At 46.7% G+C, this 25,849-nt stretch overlaps 3 protein-coding genes across 6 annotated transcripts; all 3 read left to right on the plus strand.

Annotated features, from left to right (window-relative positions):
• The first annotated feature begins 634 nt into the window (after positions 1-634).
• On the plus strand, positions 635-5,091 carry mogat3a (monoacylglycerol O-acyltransferase 3a). Of its 2 annotated transcripts, none has more exons than XR_008356094.1 (7): positions 635-910; positions 2,026-2,204; positions 2,335-2,539; positions 3,488-3,662; positions 3,873-4,068; positions 4,164-4,243; positions 4,574-5,091. XR_008356094.1 is itself a non-coding variant. In XM_053481940.1 (7 exons), exons 1-7 carry the CDS (start codon positions 817-819, stop codon positions 4,646-4,648), a joined length of 1,008 nt encoding a protein of 335 aa, XP_053337915.1. In that variant the 5' UTR covers positions 637-816; the 3' UTR covers positions 4,649-5,091. The 2 variants fall into 2 exon arrangements, 1 of the variants encoding a protein (XP_053337915.1); XM_053481940.1 differs by having other exon boundaries at positions 637-910; positions 3,873-4,072.
• Positions 5,092-8,586: 3,495 nt separating this feature from the next.
• Positions 8,587-21,174, plus strand: LOC128510004 (TSC22 domain family protein 4-like). Of its 2 annotated transcripts, XM_053481936.1 has the most exons (4): positions 8,587-10,348; positions 10,434-10,594; positions 20,134-20,185; positions 20,444-21,163. In XM_053481936.1, the coding sequence occupies exons 1-4, from the start codon at positions 9,641-9,643 to the stop codon at positions 20,582-20,584; spliced, it is 1,062 nt and encodes a 353-aa protein (XP_053337911.1). In that variant the 5' UTR covers positions 8,587-9,640; the 3' UTR covers positions 20,585-21,163. The 2 variants fall into 2 exon arrangements, with proteins under 2 accessions (XP_053337911.1, XP_053337910.1); XM_053481935.1 differs by lacking the exons at positions 8,587-10,348; positions 10,434-10,594 and adding an exon at positions 10,606-14,690 and having other exon boundaries at positions 20,444-21,174.
• Positions 21,175-23,604: 2,430 nt separating this feature from the next.
• ppp1r35 (protein phosphatase 1, regulatory subunit 35) lies at positions 23,605-25,791 on the plus strand. Of its 2 annotated transcripts, none has more exons than XM_053481943.1 (7): positions 23,605-23,763; positions 24,066-24,183; positions 24,357-24,533; positions 24,614-24,707; positions 24,905-25,096; positions 25,219-25,352; positions 25,508-25,791. In XM_053481943.1, exons 3-7 carry the CDS (start codon positions 24,366-24,368, stop codon positions 25,685-25,687), a joined length of 768 nt encoding a protein of 255 aa, XP_053337918.1. In that variant the 5' UTR covers positions 23,605-23,763; positions 24,066-24,183; positions 24,357-24,365; the 3' UTR covers positions 25,688-25,791. The 2 variants fall into 2 exon arrangements, with proteins under 2 accessions (XP_053337918.1, XP_053337917.1); XM_053481942.1 differs by having other exon boundaries at positions 23,606-23,763; positions 24,071-24,183; positions 24,355-24,533.
• Positions 25,792-25,849: the final 58 nt, after the last annotated feature.

A 25,849-nucleotide genomic window follows, 5' to 3' on the forward strand; every position in this document is an offset into this window, starting at 1 on the left:
CATGATGGGAGCATCGCTTCATGTCCTTCCCTTCTCACCCTGACACGCCCATCACTCTGGAATAGGATCAGTCTGGACTCATCAGGTCACATGACTGTGTGTGTGTGTGTGTGTGTGTGTGTGTAAATGCTCTTCCCCTTCACCAAGTGATCTCCATTCATGACCTCATTTCCTCCACACAGGTGAGGTTCAGCTCCCTCCAGCTCCTGATTCAGTGTACTGAGGGGTTCATGACCCAGTTCCAGTCATTTCCAGTAATATTTTTAATCTTAAGGGATCTCAGGGGAGGTTTCCAGTAACATATATATTATAGCTGCACTGTAATATTTTCATTACTGGAACTTTAGCCAAACTTTGTGTATGTAGACGTGTTGGGGGTCTGTTTATTGTAACTATACCATTTTATTTTCAAAATCAAAAGATCAAAAGAAAAAAGATTGGCGACACGGGTTGTGATTTTGGGTTGTGACGTCAGCGTTGTTTTGCGTCTGATTGGTCAGAGGTGGCCTTCAAGTGGTGGGCGGGGCGTTAAGGGCCGAGCTTGTTTTAACCAATCCCAGAGACAGAGAGGAGTCCGTTCCTGGAGTGTGGGCGTGGCCTAGTGAAGTTGTGAACCTGTTGTTGGGAGAAGCGGAAGTTGTTCGCTGGGAGTTTGTACAGTGTGAGGAGGAACAGCAGCGCGCGAGACACGCCCAGGCGAGGTACAGCACGCGCTCCGTGCGCGCGACCCGCTCACGCTACGGCCTGAGGGACGGAAAGTCTGTCTGTGTGTGTGTGTGTGTCTGTGTGTGTGTGTGTGTGTGTGTGTGTGGGGGGATGAAGCTAGAGTTCGCTCCGTTAAACATCCCACTGAGGAGGCGCGCGCAGACCGCCGCCGTGCTGCAGTGGGTCTTCTCCTTCCTCGCGCTCGGTGAGGATTTTACACACACACACACACACACACACACACACACACACATTCTGCTCAGTTACATCACTGTGAAGTTTTTACACACTCTGTAAATAGATCAAATGTAAGAGTACTTTAAGTTATTATAATAATAATTATTATTATTGTTGTTATTATTAACTGTAAACACGTGACTGCACTGCTGAGGTTCTGCGCTCTGATTGGTCAGAAGGTGTTGATTAATTCTCTCAGTGACAGGTGTCTATAGTAAATATTGGAACTACTGTAACATTAGTGTAAGTAGATGTGTGTGTGTGTGTGTGTGTGAGTGTGTGTGTGAGTGTGTGTGTGTAAGGAGTCTCCAGTATGAGCGCTGTGTAACAGTCAGAGGTAAAGCTGTAGCTGTAATATCTCACACACACACACACACACACACACACACACACACACACCTTCAGGACAGACAGGTTTACACTGCCATGATGTTTCTCAGTCACATGACCAGCTGTGAGCTGTAGAGAGAGAGAGAGAGACAGGTGGAGAGGAGCGAGTGTGTATTACTGTTATACGTCTGTGACATGAGTAACTCTCTCACTACGTTACGTTATGTCACGGTAACATACGGACAAAAGCATGACACGTCATGACACGTCACTCTTAAATAATAAAATGATTAGAAAAGCAGTCCATGACATTTAATATAACTATATAAAGATAAAACAATTGTATGATTTTTAAATAAATGAAATGTGAAGTGTTGCTGAGGTATCAGAGGAATAAAACACTCGTGTGTGTGTGTGTGTGTGTGTGGTTATAGGAGAGCGATTAGGACTGAACACTTTCCTCATACATTCAAAAACGAAGGATTCAGTTTAATCTAGGAGTTTTTTTAATGACTGACAGCTTTAATGATTATAAAAGACGAGTTCTTTACACAATTTGTGTTTTATTCTCATATTAAAGATTATTAGATTTTGTGGCGTCACCTACATGCTTGGGTACAAAAGGGGCAAAAATAGATTATTATTATTTTTTTAAAATATTTTTAAATTCCATAATAGTAAATGGATGATTTGTGTGTGTATAATTTACTAAAATATTTATTTGTGTGTGTGTGTGTGTGTGTGTGTGTGTAGCTCAGTGCTGCCTGGCGGCCTTCGTGCTGCTTTGCCTCAGTGATTGGTGGATTTTAGCTGCATTCTATGCTGGTTGGTTATATTTGGACAGGGACACGCCCACCAGTGGAGGTCGAAGGTCACACTGGGTCAGAAGTTGGACAGTTTGGAAATACTTCAGGGATTATTTCCCCATCTCGGTGAGAGAGAACTAGGAAAGTGTCATGAGGTCAAAGGTCAACAAGTAGTACTGCATTTTGCTAGAAATAAAAATTTTAACACATCTCTCTCTCTCTCTCTCTCTCCCTCTATCTGTCTGTCTGTCCTCAGTTGGAGAAGACAGTGGATTTGGACCCTAAGTGTAATTACCTCTTTGGGTTTCACCCCCATGGCGTTCTGGTGGCTGGTGCTTTTGGGAATTTCTGTACAGAAGCGTCCCGGTTCTCCCAGCTGTTCCCAGGTCTCACCCCATACCTGCTCATGCTGCCCTTCTGGTTCCGTGTGCCTTTTTTCAGAGACTACATCATGTATGGAGGTGAGATGCATGCAGAGGTACCATCAGGAGGGCATAACACACACACACACACACAGGAACACACACAGGGACACACACACAGAAACATGAATGTATGATACATACGTCTGTGTGTCTCGTCTGTCTGTGTGTGTGTCTCGTCTGTCTGTGTGTGTGTCTCGTCTGTCTGTGTGTGTGTCTCGTCTGTCTGTGTGTGTGTCTCGTCTGTCTGTGTGTGTGTCTCGTCTGTCTGTGTGTGTGTCTCGTCTGTCTGTGTGTGTGTGTGTGTGTTTTGGCGGTGTGTGTGTCAGGTTGCCCAACGTTGCGTTACTGTTCCATTTTCTGTGTATAAATATTTAATTGTGGATCAACTGGGTAAAACAAACTCTGCTATTTAACACACACACACACACACACACACACACACACACACACACACACACACACACAGAGTCCTGAAGCCGGTGCAATAAATTCACTAATCATAAATGTTTGTAAATGTTGCACCCTTGTGGTGACACTCAGTGATGCGTCCATATGAGCAGGAGCCTGCAGCAGCCCCTCTCTCTCACACACACACACACACACACACACACACACACACACACACACACACACAGTCACCGCCAAAACAGACACAGCCAAAACACACACAGACACACTCACACACACACAGACACCACAAAACACACACACTGCTGAGGAACAGGAGTGTCTGTTTGTCTTTTGCTGTTTTATCAACAGGTTCACTTTGTCCATTTCACAAGCCTCATGTACACACACACACACACACACACACACACACACACACACACAGAATATTTTACACTAATGTATGGGTAAACTTATTCTGATTTATAGTGACTTACTCTCTCCGACGGATAAACACAGACAGACAGACGGGTGGAATTTCAGTTAAACTGGGTAAAATGTTGCCTCTTATGCTGACCTTTAAACTTTGACCTTTAGGGTTGGTGTCGAGTGAGAAGGCAAGTATGAGTTATCTTCTCAGTCGTCCAGGGGGCGGGGCTGCAGCAGTGGTGGCAGTGGGCGGAGCTCCAGAGAGTCTGGAGGCACGTCCCGGGGCACTGACATTACAACTACTGCAAAGGAAAGGCTTCATTAAACTCGCACTTAAACATGGGTACGTGTGTGTGTGTGTGTGTGTGTGTGTGTGTGTGTGTGTGTGTGTGTGTGTGTGTGTGCAGATATACAGTACATACGTGCATGGGTCTGACTGTGTGTGTGTGTGTGTGTGTGTGTGTGTGTGTGTGTGTGTGTGTGTGTGTGTGTGTGCAGATATACAGTACATATGTGCATGGGTCTGACTGTGTGTGTGTGTGTGTGTGTGTAGAGCAGGGTTGGTTCCTGTGTTCTCTTTCGGGGAAAACGAGTTGTTTGATCAGATGGAGAACCCTGTAGGCTCCGCCCTCCGCCGGGTTCAGGACCGCCTCCAGAGGATTATGGGTGTGGCTTTGCCTCTGTTTCATGCCAGAGGAGTGTTTCAGTACAGCTTTGGCCTGTTACCCTATAGGAAACCTATACACACCGTGGGTATGACACACACACACACACACACACACACACACACACACACACAGCTTTTCTGGAGCAGTAAATCTAATTATTTTGCTCCTGTCTGCAGTGGGAAGGCCGATCCATGTGGAGCTGAATCCGTCTCCAACTAAACAGGACATCGAGACTCTTCACCAGCGCTACATGGAGGTCAGTCACTGACAGAGAGAGAGATGTGGAGTGGATGCACAAGTTTACACGCCCCGTTACTGCACAATTTTGTCAAAACACTTCATTTTAATCTTTTCACCTGTAATCTGACACAGCGTCTCACATCTACGCGCAGCAACACACACGTAACCATAACTGATACACAGCTTACACTCCTGAGCTGATAATGCTTATAACTTCTTAACAACTTATTAACAACACACACACACACACATAGACACCTGGAGCATCTTTGCAGGGAAGAGTGCAATTATGTGTGTGTGTGTGTGTGTGTGTGTGTGTGTACAATCTTGTTTCTCGTCTCTACAGGGTCTGACTGAGCTTTTTGAGGAAAACAAGGAGAAGTTTGGCATCGATAAAGACAAACACCTTGAATTTATCTGAAAGCCGTCTGTCTGTCCGTCTGCCGGGAGTTTTAACTCCCAGCCTGTGATTGGTTAGTGATGTGTATGTGGTTAAATAAAAACAGATCACTTTTTCTGCATTTGTGCATTTGTTTACGTCGAGTCTTCAGGGGAAATAAAAACTTTTTTATTAGAAACATCTCGAAACATTTGAATAGAATGTACAATGTATTTCTAAAATGAAACATGGTGGTGAATTGGTGTATATGGTGAACTCATTATTAAACAGAACAAACCTTTAGTGCAACGTGTTCATCAGTCTGTCCATGTGTGTGTGTTCAGCCCTGCTGTGTACTCGAAAATATCATTTATACACATTTCTTCACATCTTTTGAACTTGTTTCCAGAATTATTAGATTCTGTGAAGCTGCTTTGTGACAGTGATGGTTGTTTAAAGTACTATATAATAAAACCTAAACTGAATTACTGCGTGTGACATCTGAAGATTTTCTTTATCGATCTTGAAATTCTAACTTTAGTGCTGGACGGAAACTGAAATATTTACAGCGATCAAGTCAATTATCGTCATTTCAGTTAAATGCTGCAGGGTCGGTGTGCAGTGAAACAAAATGCTGTTACACATGACTACAACGCAGGACTACATGAAGTGTACACACAGTACAGTACTACAGCACTGGAGCCATGTTCACTTATTCACAAACTATTTTTTGTTCTTTTTAGCTTGAAAACTGAATCTTTATCATCTATTATGTTGTACTTTATGGAACTGGCATTATCTTCTTCTCCAGCCCAACTAATCCCCTACACACACACATACACCTCTAACTCCAACTCTCACCGTCTCCATTGTTCAGTCAGGGGAGGATCTCTTGACCTGGGTGGACTGAGATATGAGGAACTTACCAACTTCCCTCAGACTGAAGAAACTACTTGGATGAGAAGTGTAACGTTTTTACTGAATAAGACTGTTGACGTGACTCAACTTCCAGATAACTGACCAACGTTTTAACATTTATCTTTGTTAAATGTTAAACTTTCACACCACATTAGTCATAACTAATAAACATTAAATTATCTCATTTTGCTTTGCTTTGTTTCCTCTCACTCACTCAGCAGTCTAAAACATGTACATCATAATAATCTATTCTGTTTAGCTTCACGGACCGAATAAATGGAACAGGAACTGATGGTTGAAAGTCACACACGGCTCAGGAGTGTGAACTGTTCTGTGATAATGACAATTGTTAAAAGCGCTATACAAATAAAATTAAAATTTTAACTGGTTTGTGTTTTTAACTGTGATTATTTACACTAAAACAAGCATCTGTTTGTTTTTTACTTTAATTAATTGATGAACAAACAAATGCATTATCTGGAATTTTTTACTCTTTATGGAGTTCAGATTGTTGTTTAACAATTCCTTACAGTCACATGACTGTGAATATTTATTTTATATATATATATATATATATATATACACACACACACACAGTGAGGTCAATAAGTATTTGATCCCCCTGAGATTTTGTAAGTTCTCTTACTTAGAAATCATGGAGGATCTACAATTTTCAGCATAGGTGTATTTACACTGCGAGAGACAGAATCTAAAATCCTTAAATTACATTGTATGATTTTTTAACAATTTATTTGTGAATTACTGTGTTCAATAAGTATTTGATCACTTGCTTATCAGCCAGATTTCTGACCCTCAAAGACCTGTTATTGTGCTTTTAAATAGTCCAGCTACACTCTGCTCATGATTCTAAATTAGTAGCACCTGTTTGAGGTCGTTATCTGTCATAAAGTCACCTGTTCACCCCACAATCAGCCAAAGTCTAAGTAGATACATGGGGTATCAATGATGCTAAGAATGGTGAAGAATCAGCCCAGAACTACACGGGAGGAGCTGGTCAATGTCGTGAAGAGAATGATCGTTTCCAAGACTACCATCAGTAATACACTAAGACGTCATGGTTTAAAATCCTGCATCGCACGGAAGGTTCCCCTGATTAAGTCAGCTCATGTCCAGGCCCGTCTGAAGTTTGCCAGGGACCATCTGGATGATCCAGAGGAGTCATGGGAGAAAGTCCTGTGGTCAGATGAGACCAAAGTAGAACTTTTTGACTTCTGTAATTGTTGACAAAGGCTTCTGTACCAAATATTAAAATTTTTGATTCAAGTGATCAAATACTTATTAAACACAGTAATTCACAAATAAATTGTTTAAAAATCATACAATGTGATTTTCGGGTTTTTTTCTTTTTAGATTCTGTCTCTCACAGTGGAAATGCACCTATGCTGAAAATTGTAGACCCTCCATGATTTCTAAGTAAGAGAACTTCACAGGATAACTAAAAATCACAGGGTGATCAAATACTTATTGACCTCACTCTGTGTGTGTGTGTGTGTGTGTGTGTGTGTATATAACGTTACTGTGGTAATAATAAATAAATACATTTATAGTTTATTTTATAACTTTTATCAATGTGACTACTAAAGTGATCTTTTATTCTAACTTTATATACAATCAGGCAAAAACATTTCTACAAATTTTATGTGTATATATTAAAATTTGTTAGTAATATCTCCTGTATTTCATACATAAAGTATTTTAGCATGTTGTTACATAATACATTTACTTTTTTCCCTTATGTGTATTTGTGTATATTTGTGTATATTTGTGTATATTTGTTTATTATTGTGTATATTTGTGTATAATTGTGTATTATTGTGTATTTGTGTATATTTGTGTAATATTGTGTATGTGTGTATATTTGTGTATATTTGTGTATTATTGTGTATATTTGTGTATTATTGTGTATATTTGTGTATATTTGTGTATTATTGTGTATTATTGTGTATTATTGTGTATTATTGTGTATAGGTCTCAGCACTGATTTTTGTGCTGGAATTTGACGCTCCTGCTGATTTGGTGTGATGTTACTGCTGGCCACCAGGTGGAGACAAAAACTAACGTAAAACAAAGCAGGAGTAAATTTGTTTTTGTAGATTATTTTTTGCATTATTATTGTTAATAATAATAATAATAATAATAATAATAATGTGTATGATGTTCTGTACAGTGTGCACTAATTACAGTTTGTACCCTCCAAAGATTAATAGCTTTTACACATCAATGTTACAGTGTAATAAATGAAACCACTAATTTAATTCAGATTCATTACTATAGAAATGTGAACAGATGTTATTATCACAAAGCGACTTTACACAATCAAATTTATTTAAAATGTGAAAAATGTGTATGAATCAGAATTAGGGATTGTCCCTAATGAGCAAGTCATAACGGGTTTAAGGGCGAGGAACACACACACACACACACACACACACACACCCTACAGAACAGCGCATGGTGATGTGTACAGGGTGTGTTCGTCCTGTTTCAGAGCCTGGAGCTCCTCCATGGGGACCAGCACACATCTCATGTCCAGTGTGTGTGTGTGTGTGTGTGTGTGTGTACTCCTCCATGGGGACCAGCACACATCTCATGTCCAGTGTGTGTGTGTGTGTGTGTGTGTGTGTACTCCTCCATGGGGACCAGCACACATCTCATGCCCAGTGTGTGTGTGTGTGTGTGTGTGTACTCCTCCATGGGGACCAGCACACATCTCATGCCCAGTGTGTGTGTGTGTGTGTGTGTGTACTCCTCCATGGGGACCAGCACACATCTCATGCCCAGTGTGTGTGTGTGTGTGTGTGTGTACTCCTCCATGGGGACCAGCACACATCTCATGTCCAGTGTGTGTGTGCGTGTGTGTGTGTACTCCTCCATGGGGACCAGCACACATCTCATGTCCAGTGTGTGTGTGTGTGTGTGTACTCCTCCATGGGGACCAGCACACATCTCATGTCCAGTGTGTGTGTGTGTGTGTGTGTGTGTGTGTACTCAGTCCTGCAGGGAGCTGAACCCGGAGCTGGAGTGCACTGACATTGTGAGCAGGAGTGTGTGTGTGTGTGTGTGATGGAGGCTGCACCAACTGCGCGCGTGCCAATCGCACCCTGAGCACGAGGGGCGGAACTTCCGGGTTTGGGCAGAAAAACAGGAAAAACAGGCAGAATAGAGAGTTATCGGGAGTTTAAACACTGCGGGAGTTTCAGTGCGGAGACCGGAGAGCTTAACTTACACACACACACACACACACAGCGCGCGCACGGACTCGAGTGTGACTCGGCTCGGGGAAGAAACTTCAGAGGGACGGAGAGTGTGTGTGTGTGTGTGTGAGAGAGAGAGAGTGTGTGTGTGTGTGTGTGGAGCTTCAGGACAGGAGGACTCCGGTGCACGCGAGCGGATCTGTCCAGAGCACGCGCTGACACTCTGTAACGCAGCCGGACCGAACCGGACCTCTCCGCACGCGCTGAAGGTGCACGCACACACACACACACACACTCGCCGAGCCTGTACCCGTTTACACTCCGCTCCACTCTAGGGTGTGTGTGTGTGTGTGTGTGCACGCGCGCAGAATTCCCGCACGTACTCGCTGTGTCGGTGTGTGTGTGTGTGTGTGTGTGTCGGTGTGACAGAACCGGGTCAGAAACACAGCTCGGGGTGTTATACACACGTCTCCACGGACACTGAGTGAGTGTACACACACACACACACACACACACACACACACACTCAGTGTCAGTAGCTGATATTAACACTAACTATAAATACACGCGCACTCTGACCCTAAAACTGTCCATGAACACACACTCCACAAACAGAGGTGTGGAGTGTAAATAAACCCGTGTGTGTGTCGGTGTGTGTGTGTGTGTGTGTCGGTGTGTGTGTGTGTGTGTTTAAAGCCACAACTTTTTTCAATCACTGTAGAAGCCCTGAAGTCAAATTTCCAGAAACTTCCTGATTTTAATCCTTTTGTTTGTTACAAAGTTCCGAGTCTCAGGCAACATCATTGTGTGTGTGTGTGTGTGTGTGTGTGAAAGAGAGAGGATGTGACTAAGGGCGATGCAGATATAGTTTTTATACACACACACACACACCTGGTACGCGATGAGCGGTGGTAAAAAACGCAGCGGGTTCCAGATCACCAGCGTCACCTCTGATGTCGGAGAAAGCCCCGCCTCTACGATCCCCGTTAACGGGTCACCTCCACCGCTTGGTGACGGGACTCACGGTGACTCCACCCAAATCCGAGACCAGACCACACCCTCGTCTGTGTCACTCAATGGCCCTGCCTTTCTTCACACGGTGAGCCCCGCCCTTCTGACACAGCAGAGCTCCAGCCAACCATCGACGCCGGTCACTATGCGCAAACAGCGCTCGCTGGACCAGGCCGTCACTGGGGGCGGAGCTTCACGCTTCCGGGTGGTGCGACTCGGCCAGGGATTGGGCGAACCGTACAAACGTGGACGCTGGACCTGCGTGGACGTTACGGAGCGAGAACCGGAGTTACACGGGATACGGCGTGTGATGGACACCATGAGACACGCCCACTCGCTGGAATCTTTAGAGACTGTGGGACTAGGTGGGGCTGAAGGAGAGGGCGTCGTCACACTGAAGTCTCTAAAGGAGTTACGGGCGGGTCATATGGTCCACTCGCAGGGCTCCGCCCACCTGATGGCTCACAGCGGCCCACCTTCGCCCACACACACGGGCCGCGAGACACTCCTCCTGTCACCCCCGCTACAGTCTCCGACCACACCCCGCACCCGCAAGATACCCCCACCTCTGCACCTCAACATGGGAGGAGCGAACATAGTAAGAGCTACACACACACACACACACACACACACACGTCCACTTTTAAAAATGGTTTATGTCTTGTTGTTTTTTTTCTAATTAGCTCCGTGCTACACGCTCCCAACCCACCTCCCCCGGCCCCCCTACGGGTCGCGATGGTCCGTTCCACTCGTCACTCACGCCGATTCAGACGCCCTCAGCGCTCGCCCTGGCTCAGTCCATGTTTGGAGTGGGCGGAGCCTTCGGGCTGGTCACTGATGAAAGGTAAATCTCATTATATTATTTTACACTCAGCCATCAAAAGGCTTCTTTACATATAACACTTAACTGTGAGTTTTAGAAGAAAACATTTTAATAGTGTTTTAACCAATCACACACACTCACAGGACAGCGCAAGATTTGTTAGCTCCGCCCCTGAGTGTGTGTGTGTGCGCGCACGAGCAATGGATCTGTGTAGAATCCAACAACACAAAGCAGAACTTTCTTTAAAACTCTTGAGGAACTTCTTCAGAACCCTTCAGGATTCTATAAGTCATGAACTTTGTACACAGTATTAAGAGATCATTTGTTTTGGCACCTTTTACCGATAAAATGTCACAGTAAGCATGTACAAACATGCATACACACACACTCACACACACTAACAGACCATTATGTAGGGCCACACCCCGGCGTGTATGAAACTGTTGGACATGTGCAGACATTAACCTGTTACACCAATGTGAGCTTTACATCCACCTGTGTGTGTGTGTGTGTGAGAGTGTTAAATTCAGTACTGTTTGTGCAGCAATTTTAACAAAGCACATTGTCACAGAGCAGCTTCACAGAAAGATATAAAATCCAGATGACTTGTTTATTTATAATATTTATTGATCAGCTTGTCATTAATGAGCGAGTGAGAGGAGGTGAGGGTGCTGAGGTAAAACTCCCTGAGAGGACATGAGGAGAACCTCGAGAGGAACCGGACCAGTCCTCTCCCCGGGGTGAGGGAACACAGTGGGAACATAAATCAGTGGCGGCTGCATCCGAGCTGTTCTGTTTCTACTTACAGACACGTCTGTTCTCACTGCTGTACACGGAGTAGTGTCTCACTGTCTCACTGTCTCTCTCTCTCTCTGTTTGTCTCTCTGTCTTTGTCTGTCTAGGTCTCTGTCTCACTCTCTGTCTCTCTCTCACTCTCTCTCTCGGCTCTTTTATAACTTGTCTATATTTAGGTCACACTGCTGGAGGCCATTAGAGTTTAGCACCAGTCTGACGCCTGTCACACATTCTGGCCAAATACCGCGCACACACACACACACACACACACACACACACACACTTTTCCAAAGGTTTAGTTGCTTCTTTATGGAATTTATTTTTACTTTTTTATGGAACATTTTGGTTTGTGATGCTAAACCAGCACTAATCACACTATAGACTCAGAGAAGAGTTAGCATTAGCAATAGAATTAGCGGTATTTATTTTGAGCTCAGTAAAGTGATAAGATTTTTGTGCAGAAAACAAGTGTGTGTGTGTGTGTGTGTGTGTGTGTGGAGGGTGCGTGTAGTAGCCCTGCTGTATCTAGCCATAGCTGGACAAATGAATCACCACCTTTTGACCAATCAGCGTGACGGGGCGGAGATCAGACCTGCGCGTAAACGCCGTGTGATTACATCAGGAAAAAAAACGCACCGTTGGTTTTACAGGAGTTAGAGCCAATTCCTAAGAAGATCACTGGTGGTGTTTCCACATTTTGCTGTGTGTGTGTGTGTGTGTGTGTGTGTGTGCGCGATACTATTAAACTGGAGTTGATGGAATAGAGGCTCTATTCATAAGAGAAGTAGGAGGAGTGTGTATGTGTGTATAAAGATGGCAGTGTGTTTTTAAAACTCCTCGGCTCTTTATATAAAAAGTGATGTAATCTATCAGGACTGCAGACAGCACTTGATTGACAGGATTGTGGGCGGGGCTTGGACATGTGGCCAATTAAATAACTATTATGAATTGTAACTCACCATGATCACGTGTGTGTGTGTGTGTGTGTGTGGGCAGCGGAATTCTGTGAGACTCGTATGTATTGCATGTGGAACCGTCATTCCTGATTGGCCAAGACAAAGAGTGGGAGGAGAATGGAATGAAAGAGTGCCAGTGTTGACCTATCACTGTTGTGTTCTGTTGATGGTGTGTGTGTGTGTGTGTGTGTGTGTGTTATTACTGTAATGTGTCCTCACAGTATCACATGGAGACTGGGAGAGAGGGATGCGTGTCTGTGTTTATTAGGAATTACGGGATTATTTGAGGATCATGTGAGATCGCAGAAGCGGAGTGCGGCGGGAGCGGCGGGATTAGTGTGGCGGCGTGGTCACAAGGTCTTGTGATAAAGATTTCTGGAACGCTGAACTCTGCAATCAGCTTAAGTTTTTGGAGACGGAGGAGGAACGAGCAGAAGTTCAGAGTTTTGGAATAAATGATGATGTAATTTCTGGTCCAGGATCTGGATTACTGAGTGTGTGTGTGTGTGTGTGTGTGTGTGTGTGTGTGTTTTTGTGTTCGGCACTCATTTCATGACGTCATCTCACTTTTCCAGAACGTTCAGCAGGACAGGAGCTGAACAACTTCACACACCTTGGACTTCCATCTTTCTGCTCAGACTGTGATTTTGTGCCTGGGGTTCTGCTCTTCTCACACACCAAAATCCCAGAACACACTTGTGTGGCTCTCTGCAGAGTGTTTCTGTGCACGCAGGCGCGTGTGTGTGTGCGTGTGTGTGTGCACGTGCGTGTGCATAAAATGTGGCTTTGAGAACAATCCGGTCACAAAATAATATACATAACATAGCAACTCAAGCAGTTGCAGTCGCTCTTTAAACTTCCTGTGGCCGTAACTTCCTGTTGATGAAACTTCCTGTTGCTGGTGTGTGTGTGACTCAGCTGTTTCCTGTCATGTTTGGTAGCGTTAGAAAGATGGTGTCCGCATTTGAGACAAGAAAACAGCCCCGTCCTCGTCCTCCCCCTCCTGCTCCTTCTTCCTCCACCCAAAGCCCCTCAATCACCCAACAGAACCCTCCCCCTTCCCCCACACCCACCCCAACCCTAAAAGCACTCCCCTGTTCATCCACTACACCTGAGACTTCCCCCTCTCACACATCAGGACACGCCCGGTCCACTCAGCTGACATGGCTTTCTGGTGTGAGTGAGAGCCGCTGTAATGAAGGGAGACCAAGGCAGGATGTGGTCTTAAGAGGGGGCAGAGATGGGCGGATAATACCTCGTGTCAGGTTGCGAGACTCCTGGCCGATGGGAAACTTCAACAACCTTGATAGGAACTTCCTTTCAGTCGCCACAATAGAAACCAAAGGACCAATCAACTGTTTCAGACGTCCCCCCGAATTTGACAGAAGTAGACTGAGACCCTGTAAATCCGCCTCCGCCATGGGGCTCAATGCCACCTCCACCCCAGGAGCCACTTCCACCGCCACGGGCCTCAACGCCTCCACCGCCCCGGGCCTCAACGCCTCCACCGCCACGGGGCTCAACGCCTCCACCGCCACGGGGCTCAACGCCTCCACCGCCACGGGGCTCAACGCCTCCACCGCCACGGGGCTCAACGCCTCCACCGCCACGGGGCTCAACGCCTCCACCGCCACGGGGCTCAACGCCTCCACCGCCACGGGGCTCAACGCCTCCACCGCCACGGGGCTCAACGCCTCCACCGCCACGGGGCTCAACGCCGCCTCCACCCTAGGAGCCACCTCCGCCAGGGAGCTCAACGCCGCCTCCGCCACCGGGCTCAACACCGTCTCCACCCCAGGAGCCACCTTCGCCAGGAAGCTCAACGCCACCTCCGCCCCAGGAGCCACCTCCGCCCCAGGAGCCACCTCCGCCCCAGGAGCCACCTCCGCCCCAGGAGCCACCTCTGCTCCAGGAGCCACCTCCGCCATGGGGCTCAATGCTGCCTCCGCCCCAGGAGCCACCTCCGCCATGGGGCTGAATGCTGCCTCCGCCCCAGGAGCTACCTCCACCACGGGGCTCAACACTGATATCTTTGCTCTAAGCACTACTGCAAGTGTCACTGGAGGAACTTGCAGTTTTTCCACTACAGAGGCCAGCTGCAAGTTGAGCATAGCGGGTAGTGCTAATGCTAATGCTAACTCAGACTGTCGGCTGCTTCGGTCTCTTGGACAGCAAGGTCCAGTTGTTGTGGGCGGGGCTCGTAGAACTGTGTGTGAACCTCCTAGGTTTCATGCGTATCCAAAACAGCTAGTTTTGGGTAATGCACCTGCTGTAACCCGGAGCTGGGGGCGGGGCCAGGGAAAAGGGACAATAGGGCCCCGCCCCTCTGACTCCACCTTTATCTCACTGCTGTTGCTCCTTCAAAGGTAAACTAAGGGATGTTCTCAGGGTCACTAAAGGTTGTTTTTCACCCTGTACTGCAGTGTTAAGTCAGAGTTCTGTGTTCATGTCGCTGCAAGTGTGTGTGTGTGTGTGTGTGTGTGTGAGGCTGACTGTGTGTGTGTGAGGCTGACTGTGTGTGTGTGAGGCTGACTGTGTGTGTGTGAGGCTGACTGTGTGTGTGTGAGGCTGACTGTGTGTGTGTGAGGCTGACTGTGTGTGTGTGTGGCTGACTGTGTGTGTGTGAGGCTGACTGTGTGTGTGTGTGTGTGTGTGAGGCTGACTGTGTGTGTGTGTGTGTGTGTGTGTTTGTGAGACTGGCTTACTGACTGTGTGTGTGTGTGTGTGTGACTGACTTACTGACTGTGTGTGTGTGTGTGTGTGTGTGTGTGAGGCTGACTGTGTGTGTGTGTGTGTGACTGACTGTGCGTGTGTGTGAGACTGACTTACTGACTGTGTGTGTGTGTGTGTGTGTGTGTGTGTGTGTGTGACTGAGTGTGCGTGTGCGTGTGTGTGAGACTGACTTACTGACGTGTGTGTGTGTGTGTGTGTGTGTGTGTGTGTGTGTGTGTGTGTGACTGACTGTGCGTGTGTGTGTGACTGACTGTGCGTGTGTGTGTGTGTGAGACTGACTGTGCGTGTGTGTGTGTGTGAGACTGACTGTGCGTGTGTGTGTGTGTGAGACTGACTGTGCGTGTGTGTGTGTGAGACTGACTGTGCGTGTGTGTGTGTGTGAGACTGACTGTGCGTGTGTGTGTGTGTGTGTGAGACTGACTGTGCGTGTGTGTGTGTGTGTGAGACTGACTGTGCGTGTGTGTGTGTGTGTGAGACTGACTGTGCGTGTGTGTGTGTGTGTGAGACTGACTGTGCGTGTGTGTGTGTGTGTGAGACTGACTGTGCGTGTGTGTGTGTGTGTGAGACTGACTGTGCGTGTGTGTGTGTGTGTGAGACTGACTGTGCGTGTGTGTGTGTGTGTGAGACTGACTGTGCGTGTGTGTGCGTGTGTGAGACTGACTGTGCGTGTGTGTGCGTGTGTGAGACTGACTGTGCGTGTGTGTGTGTGTGTGAGACTGACTGTGCGTGTGTGTGTGTGTGTGAGACTGACTGTGCGTGTGTGTGTGTGTGAGACTGACTGTGCGTGTGACTGACTGTGTGTGTGCGTGTGTGTGTGTGTGAGACTGACTGTGCGTGTGTGTGCGTGTGTGAGACTGACTGTGCGTGTGTGTGCGTGTGTGAGACTGACTGTGCGTGTGTGTGCGTGTGTGAGACTGACTGTGCGTGTGTGTGAGACTGACTGTGCGTGTGTGTGAGACTGACTGTGCGTGTGTGTGTGTGTGAGACTGACTGTGCGTGTGTGTGTGTGTGAGACTGACTGTGCGTGTGTGTGTGTGAGACTGACTGTGTGTGTGTGTGTGTGTGAGACTGACTGTGCGTGTGTGTGAGACTGACTGTGCGTGTGTGTGTGTGTGAGACTGACTGTGCGTGTGTGTGAGACTGACTGTGCGTGTGTGTGAGACTGACTGTGCGTGTGTGTGTGTGTGTGTGTGAGACTGACTGTGCGTGTGTGTGTGTGTGTGAGACTGACTGTGCGTGTGTGTGTGTGTGTGAGACTGACTGTGCGTGTGTGTGAGACTGACTGTGCGTGTGTGTGAGACTGACTGTGCGTGTGTGTGTGTGTGTGTGTGAGACTGACTGTGCGTGTGTGTGTGTGTGTGAGACTGACTGTGCGTGTGTGTGTGTGTGTGAGACTGACTGTGCGTGTGTGTGTGTGTGTGTGAGACTGACTGTGCGTGTGTGTGTGTGTGTGAGACTGACTGTGCGTGTGCGTGTGTGAGACTGACTGTGCGTGTGTGTGTGTGTGTGAGACTGACTGTGAGTGTGTGTGTGTGTGTGAGACTGACTGTGCGTGTGTGTGTGTGTGTGAGACTGACTGTGCGTGTGTGTGTGTGTGTGAGACTGACTGTGCGTGTGTGTGTGTGAGACTGACTGTGCGTGTGTGTGTGTGAGACTGACTGTGCGTGTGTGTGTGTGTGTGAGGCTGACTGTGTGTGTGTGAGGCTGACTGTGTGTGTGTGAGGCTGACTGTGTGTGTGTGAGGCTGACTGTGTGTGTGTGAGGCTGACTGTGTGTGTGTGAGGCTGACTGTGTGTGTGTGAGGCTGACTGTGTGTGTGTGAGGCTGACTGTGTGTGTGTGAGTGTGTGAGTCTGACTGTGTGTGTGTGTGTGTGTGAGGCTGACTGTGTGTGTGGGTGTGTGACTGACTTACTGACTGTGTGTGTGTGTGTGTGTGTGTGAGGCTGACTGTGTGTTTGTGTGTGTGACTGACTGTGCGTGGTGTGTGTGAGACTGACAGTGCGTGTGTGTGTGTGTGTGAGACTGACTGTGCGTGTGTGTGCGTGTGTGAGACTGACTGTGCGTGTGTGTGCGTGTGTGAGACTGACTGTGCGTGTGTGTGCGTGTGTGAGACTGACTGTGCGTGTGTGTGCGTGTGTGAGACTGACTGTGCGTGTGTGTGCGTGTGTGAGACTGACTGTGCGTGTGTGTGCGTGTGTGAGACTGACTGTGCGTGTGTGTGCGTGTGTGAGACTGACTGTGCGTGTGTGTGCGTGTGTGAGACTGACTGTGCGTGTGTGTGCGTGTGTGAGACTGACTGTGCGTGTGTGTGCGTGTGTGAGACTGACTGTGCGTGTGTGTGCGTGTGTGAGACTGACTGTGCGTGTGTGTGCGTGTGTGAGACTGACTGTGCGTGTGTGTGCGTGTGTGAGACTGACTGTGCGTGTGTGTGCGTGTGTGAGACTGACTGTGCGTGTGTGTGCGTGTGTGAGACTGACTGTGCGTGTGTGTGCGTGTGTGAGACTGACTGTGCGTGTGTGTGCGTGTGTGAGACTGACTGTGCGTGTGTGTGCGTGTGTGAGACTGACTGTGCGTGTGTGTGCGTGTGTGAGACTGACTGTGCGTGTGTGTGCGTGTGTGAGACTGACTGTGCGTGTGTGTGCGTGTGTGAGACTGACTGTGCGTGTGTGTGCGTGTGTGAGACTGACTGTGCGTGTGTGTGCGTGTGTGAGACTGACTGTGCGTGTGTGTGCGTGTGTGAGACTGACTGTGCGTGTGTGTGCGTGTGTGAGACTGACTGTGCGTGTGTGTGCGTGTGTGAGACTGACTGTGCGTGTGTGTGCGTGTGTGAGACTGACTGTGCGTGTGTGTGCGTGTGTGAGACTGACTGTGCGTGTGTGTGCGTGTGTGAGACTGACTGTGCGTGTGTGTGCGTGTGTGAGACTGACTGTGCGTGTGTGTGCGTGTGTGAGACTGACTGTGCGTGTGTGTGCGTGTGTGAGACTGACTGTGCGTGTGTGTGCGTGTGTGAGACTGACTGTGCGTGTGTGTGCGTGTGTGAGACTGACTGTGCGTGTGTGTGCGTGTGTGAGACTGACTGTGCGTGTGTGTGCGTGTGTGAGACTGACTGTGCGTGTGTGTGCGTGTGTGAGACTGACTGTGCGTGTGTGTGCGTGTGTGAGACTGACTGTGCGTGTGTGTGCGTGTGTGAGACTGACTGTGCGTGTGTGTGCGTGTGTGAGACTGACTGTGCGTGTGTGTGCGTGTGTGAGACTGACTGTGCGTGTGTGTGCGTGTGTGAGACTGACTGTGCGTGTGTGTGCGTGTGTGAGACTGACTGTGCGTGTGTGTGCGTGTGTGAGACTGACTGTGCGTGTGTGTGCGTGTGTGAGACTGACTGTGCGTGTGTGTGCGTGTGTGAGACTGACTGTGCGTGTGTGTGCGTGTGTGAGACTGACTGTGCGTGTGTGTGCGTGTGTGAGACTGACTGTGCGTGTGTGTGCGTGTGTGAGACTGACTGTGCGTGTGTGTGCGTGTGTGAGACTGACTGTGCGTGTGTGTGCGTGTGTGAGACTGACTGTGCGTGTGTGTGCGTGTGTGAGACTGACTGTGCGTGTGTGTGCGTGTGTGAGACTGACTGTGCGTGTGTGTGCGTGTGTGAGACTGACTGTGCGTGTGTGTGCGTGTGTGAGACTGACTGTGCGTGTGTGTGCGTGTGTGAGACTGACTGTGCGTGTGTGTGCGTGTGTGAGACTGACTGTGCGTGTGTGTGCGTGTGTGAGACTGACTGTGTGCGTGTGTGTGACTGACTGTGCGTGTGTGTGTGTGACTGACTGTGTGTGTGTGTGTGTGAGACTGACTGTGCGTGTGTGTGACTGACTGTGTGTGTGTGTGTGTGACTGACTGTGCGTGTGTGTGTGTGACTGACTGTGCGTGTGTGTGTGTGACTGACTGTGAGTGTGTGCGTGTGTGAGACTGACTGTGCGTGTGTGTGCGTGTGTGAGTCTGACTGTGTGCGTGTGTGTGACTGACTGTGCGTGTGTGTGTGTGACTGACTGTGTGTGTGTGTGTGTGAGACTGACTGTGCGTGTGTGTGACTGACTGTGTGTGTGTGTGTGTGACTGACTGTGCGTGTGTGTGTGTGACTGACTGTGTGTGTGTGTGTGTGACTGACTGTGTGTGTGTGTGTGTGTGTGTGTGTGTGTGTGTGCTGACTGTGTGTGTGTGTGTGTGTGTGTGTGTGTGTGTGTGTGTGACTGACTGTGTGTGTGACTGACGGACTGACTGTGTGTGTGACTGACGGACTGACTGTGTGTGTGACTGACGGACTGACTGTGTGTGTGACTGACTGTGTGTGTGTGTGTGTGTGTGTGTGTGTGTGTGTGTGTGACTGACTGTGTGTGTGTGTGTGTGAGACTGACTGTGTGTGTGTGTGTGTGAGACTGACTGTGCGTGTGTGTGACTGACTGTGTGTGTGTGTGTGTGTGACTGACTGTGAGTGTGTGTGTGTGACTGACTGTGTGTGTGTGTGTGTGTGACTGACTGTGTGTGTGTGTGTGTGACTGACTGTGTGTGTGTGTGTGTGTGACTGAGTGTGTGTGTGTGTGACTGTCTGTGTGTGTGTGTGTGTGTGTGTGTGACTGACTGTGTGTGTGTGTGTGTGTGTGTGTGTGTGTGTGACTGACTATGTGTGTGTGTGACTGACTGTGTGTGACTGACTATGTGTGTGTGTGACTGACTGTGTGTGTGTGTGTGTGTCTGTGTGTGTGTGTGTGTGTGTGTGTGTGACTGACTGTGTGTGTGTGTGTGTGTGTGTGACTGACTGTGTGTGTGTGTGTGTGTGTGTGACTGACTGTGTGTGTGTGTGTGTGTGTGACTGTCTGTGTGTGTGTGTGTGTGTGTGACTGACTGTGTGTGTGTGTGTGTGTGTGTGTGTGTGAAAGATTCAGTTCTGTTTGTAAGTGGGTTCTTTTACATTTTCTGGAAACAAAAACAGTATTATGTGGTTCAATTTTTCAAATAAGTGTGTAATGGTTTTAAAACGTGTGTGTGTGTGTGTGTGTGTGTGTGTGTGTGCTCACTCTCTCTTCCTGTAGTGGGTCCAGTAACAGCATGATTGCCATAGACAACAAGATTGAGCAAGCCATGGTGAGTAAGACTGTGTGTTTGTACAAGAGTGTGTGTGTGCGAGTGTGTGTGCGAGTGTGTGTGTGAGAGAGAGATGCATGGAGATAGGTTTGGAGTTTTACCACAAGATAACGTTTTGCGACATGGTTGCTAAGCAACGGGCAATAAAGATATAGCTAGGTAGCAGTTTCGCTCCACCCCCTCTGTACTGAGAACTTATGGTGTGTAAATTCTGATGTGTGTGTGTGTGTGTGTGTGTGTGTGTGTGTGTGTGTAAAGGACCTTGTGAAGGCCCACCTGATGCTGGCGGTGAGGGAGGAGGTGGAGGTGCTGCGCGAGCAGATTAAGGAGCTGGCCGAGAGGAACGCTGAGCTCGAGAGGGAGAACTACATCCTCAGGGGGCTCAGGGAGAACCAGTGACACGGCCACAGTGCATCATGGGAAACCATCACGGGGAACGTGGCTCTTGGAGTCGATCTGAAATCCAGCGTTCAGGAGATCAAAGGCTTTAAGAGACAGACGGACAGACAGACGGAGGTGTAGAGTAGATAAAGAGACGTGAGAAATGAAGGAATTCAACAACAGACAAAAGTCTATGAGAGGGCTCGGCTTGCGAAGCACTAGTGGAATGTCTCTCTCACACACACGCACACACACAGACACACACACACGTAAACAGACTGATGCTAATCCACTAATATCAGTGACACTAAATTCTGTATGCTGATTTGTATTGTTAAAAACAGTGTGTGTGTGTGTGTGTGTGTGTGTTTGGTGAACAGTCAGGTTTGTTTAAACAATAATGGTATGGTGGTTACTATGGCAAGTCCATGGTTCTGGGTGCGAGGAGGAGGATGTGTGTTTAACCTTGTGTGTGTGTGTGTGTGTGTGTGTGAGAGAGAGAAAAGGAAATTAACAAACAGATTACTGTATGAACAGGACTGTAACGTCTCACTGCTCATTTAATGATATTAAAATTTCTCATCACTCCTAAAGCTGACCCGAGTGATTTTTGGGAACGCCGTTATCAGCCGCCTCACTTCTGTGAGGGTTTGGGGGCGGGGCCTAAGGGGTGGAGCCATGGACTCTGGTGCTTGTCAGAAGTGCTTATACAGAGACAGAACAGCTTTGAAGTCTTTATCCATAAAACCCTCCTGTGAAGTTGGAGGTGTAAATAAAGCACACAGACAAAACACAATAATAATAATCACTTTATTAAAATATAAACCTTGTTAGTGAGCATTAGAGCAATTCCTCATTATTAATGTTCATGCTCAGCGCAGTTCTGTTTACTAACAAGTTGAAGATTCTATTTACAAATATGAAACTTTAAAGGAACAAATCCCTGAAATATTCCTTAAAATACTTCCACTCTTCTGCTTTCTTCAGTTCCCCAGTTACACCATTACTTACAACACTATGTGCTTTTAGTTAACTGGGAGAAAATACAAAATATACAATCCATTTCTTTATCCAGGAACCTCTCTAGTCCTATTAGGGACCATGGAGGCCAATGGTGGACCGTGGTAGGACCTCCCATTATCATTCATACAGTTGTGTTTAAAATAATAGCAGTGTGTTGAAGAAAGTGTGTAAAGCTCCATATTTGTATAATAACGTTTAATTTAAATCACATTAATGCATTGGACCCCTGCACGTTCTATTCTGAATCACAACATGAAGGAAAATGTGCTAAATGGATTATTAGTTTAATGTAAGTGAAGAAAAACTAATATTAGTCTGTTTAAAATAATAGCAGTGTGGAGTTCAATTAGAGGTCAATTATTCTGTGGAAAACAAGTGTTAATCAAGTTCCCCTTATTGAAGGAAAAATGCAAAAAAAGGTTGTCCTGTGCATTTCTCTCTGAACATGAAAACATTTTAATGCCACTTTAAAACATTTTAAAATTTTTATATATATATATATTCCCCCCCATATTCCTATATTTTATATTTTGTGATATTTTTACATGCCCTTATTTGTACCGTTTGTTATTTTACTAGTTACATTTATTTTCCTTTGTATTTTATTTCTTTATATTAATATTTATTCCTTATATATAGTTTTTTTTTTAAGGTCACTGGCGGTCATATAAACATTTCACTGCATATCGTACTGTGTATGACTGTGTGTATGACAAATAAAATTTTAATTTTAATTTGAAAATCAGAGTAAAACGGGTCGTCCAGACATTGTTCAGAACAACAGCGTACTTATTATAAAAATAAATATGCTTTTAATTCAAAAGTTGATTAGAGATGAAAAACATACAAAGAAGTGCAGAAAATGATGGAGTGCTCTGCTGAAATGATGAGATTATAATGCTTTAAAACGGAGACCAAAACCAGAAAGACGTGGAAGAAAACGGAAAACTACCATTCGAATGGGTCGAAGAATAACAACATTGACTCAAAGAACATCTAAAGTTACCTGTGAGTGCTGTTACTATTAGGAGACGGCTATGTGAAGTCAAGCTATCAGCAAGAAGTCGCCGCAAAGTCCCATTGTTAAAGAAAAGACGTGCTGAAGAGGTTACAGTCCGCCGAAGAACACACTGACTGGCCTAAAGAGAAATGAGGCCATATTTAGTGGACTAAATGTCTTGTCCCAGCTAGCCGGCTAATTAGGTCTCCAAGTTAGCCAGTTAGTTTTTCTGTTAATTTATGTTGTTAAATTGATGTTGTGTGTAGCACCTCGGCCCTGGAGTACACCTGTTCCGTTTCACTGTGTACGGACTGTATATGGTTAGAATGACAATTAAAGCCGACTTGACTTGACATATACAATAAACCTATGTAAATACGCTTTTAAAATGCTTGTAAAATAATATAGCTGGGCCATTAAAATCTGTGTAATTAATATGCCTGCAATAAGTCCTAATAATTTTAATTAGAAGTAAAATAAAGCTAAATCAGTTAACGGTAGTGAATAAAGCACTGTTCTAACACTGTTTTAGGAACTTTTTTTAAGACTATTATTATTATTATTTATTAACTTTTCTTAGTTAACAACTGTGAGCACCTGTAACCGAGCATAAGCAATTTCCCTCTGGGATTAATAAAGTTATTTCAATCTTGAATCTTGAAATGTTCAAGAGTTTCTCCTTGATGTAATTCCAGACGAAGCCACGAGAGGGCAGTGCTGTGCTTTTTTCTACACTTTAATTTTGTCATGGGTGTAATTCCATCGTCTGCCACAAGGTTGTGCTTTAAGGTAAATTGAGTTACTTGTGTTTTTAGTTCTGGTTTTTGTTCTCCGAAGGAAAAGATGAACCTGGAGCAGGTGTGTGTGTGTGTGTGTGTGTGTGTGTGTGTGTGTGTGTGTCACAGGTGTGTGATGAAGTGTTCAAGGTCAATAATCTGATCAGTTACAACTAAAGGGTTAGGGAACACGGGGAGTGTGACCGGCGCATGCGCAGAAACTCAACCGGCCACCCGGAAGTGAAATGTGTGTGTGTGTGTGTGTGTGTGTGTGTGTGTTACGGAGGGAGTTTTGAAAAACGGTTTTCGTTTCTTTTGTTCAGACTCGTGTTTATGAAACATCTGAGCGGTGTGTAGATCTCACACACACACACACACACACACAGAGCAGGGAGGAGGTGAGTGAACGTTAATAACACTGCGTTTAACTACAGAGTAACTAAACTACAGTGTGTGTGTGAGAGAGAGAGTGAGTGTGTGTGTGTGACAGAGAGAGAGTGTGTGTGTGTGACAGAGAGAGAGTGTGTGTGTGTGACAGAGAGAGTGTGTGTGTGTAAGAGAGAGTGTGTGTGTGACAGAGAGAGTGAGTGAGTGTGTGTGTGACAGAGAGAGTGAGTGAGTGTGTGTGTGACAGAGAGAGTGTGTGTGTGACAGAGTGTGTGTGTGTGTGTGTCACAGTTTTAATCAGAAACTCTTGTAGATCAGGTTCTGAGTTCCGCGGGAGCCGAGTTAGAGGAGTCGACTCCGAGCCGAGTCTGGAATCGATTCATTTTATCAGCACTGACCTGCAGGGGCGCTGTTCTCACACAGTACATACAGTAAGTGCCTGAGAACAGTGTGTGTGTGTGTGTGTGTGTGTGTGTGTGTGTGTGTGTGAGCAGTTAAGTGTAACTGAATGAGCAGCAAAAATACGAAATCTTTAAGGTTTGTGTTTTATTAAAAAACAGAAAAAAGAATTTCTTACGTGTGTGTGTGTGTGTGTGTGAAAGAGGTGATCGAAATGGAGAGTACAGTAGCACGAATGGTCCTGCCCCCGCTCCCTGTAAGCCCCGCCCCTGCCCCACCCCAGTGCCCGGAGCTGGACCTGTCCCTCACGCTGTCCCCAGAGAGACCGGGGGGACACGCCGCTGCTGAAGCTCTGAGGAGACAACAAACACGCACGCGGCAGGTCAGAGGTCGTCGTCATGGAAACACTTAGACAATTCAGAGAAATGTGTGTTTATTTAAACTGATGATGATGATGTTAAGGTGCGTTTCGCTCTGAGTCCTGACTCCTCCCCTGACCAACCTCCTGTTACCATGGCGACGGCGGCAGCGGAGAAACAACACGGTAAATTAAAAGGTAGGACAGAGAGAGTGAGTGAGACAGACGGACACACAGTATAGTTTTATATTCTCTGAAATTTGACTTATAAATTGTTCAGGTTTATTTTTTCCTCTCAATAACAACACGCACACACTTACACGGAAATGTGTGTGTGTGTGTGTGTGTGTGTGTGTGTGTAATATATAAAAACATAAAATGTTGTCCACACACAGGGGAAAATGGGAATGTGTCTGATTGGAGTGATGGACAGCTGACAGAGGGGGTGGAGCTAAACACAACACTAGCCCTGAAGGCGGAGCTACTGCAGCTGAAGAAGGCAGAGTTTAATTCCCAGGGGGCCGTGCAGGAGAGACTGCAGAACTCGACTACTGTACAGGAGTGTGTCAAAACACGAGCAGCTGAGGGTAACACACACACACACACACACACACACACACACACTATAGGATTGTGTCAGAACCCCATGTTTGAGGGTAGCACGCACACACACACACACACACACACACTCTCTCTCTCTCTCTCTCAGGTGTGAATTTCCCGCGCTCCCATCACCTCTACCGCGCGCTCGTCAGTGTCAGTCTGTCACATGATGAGCTCATTGCTCAGGCCTTGCGTGACAGGCCAGTTTTAGCCCCGCCCACAACCAGCCACCACTCAAAGGTGAGCACACACGATGTTTACGCTTATCGTAATAATGTTCTGTATATCATTATAACACACTTTAATGTGATCTAATCAAATAACAAGAGAATTTCACTGTTTAATTCCAGCTCTGAGTGTAATGGTGTGTGTGTGTGTGTGTGTGTGTGTAACAGTCCCGTTCTCCTCCAGCAGAGGGCCCTGACTTGCTTTTCTTCTATGAGCCCCACTGTGTTGTCAGGGAGATGCCCGTGTTGCCAGGCAACCACATCCTTTCACCCCGTCCACACCCGGCCCCCAGACCTGCTCACATGACCTTTCACCTACTTCAGAGACGCAGGCAGTGGGAGGCATGAGCTCAGATTACATGTCACTTCCTGTGGGCGGAGTCTAATTTCTGCACTGTGTGTTTAAATGTCGTGTGTGTAACTTTAATAATGAATAAACGTGTTTGTGTGGAGAGTGTGTGGCTTTTGGGTTTCATTGGTTGTCACCTCCAGAGGTGCCAATATTTACAG

This window comes from Clarias gariepinus, chromosome 22 (assembly GCF_024256425.1).
Source record: "Clarias gariepinus isolate MV-2021 ecotype Netherlands chromosome 22, CGAR_prim_01v2, whole genome shotgun sequence".
NCBI classification, from domain to species: domain Eukaryota; kingdom Metazoa; phylum Chordata; class Actinopteri; order Siluriformes; family Clariidae; genus Clarias; species Clarias gariepinus.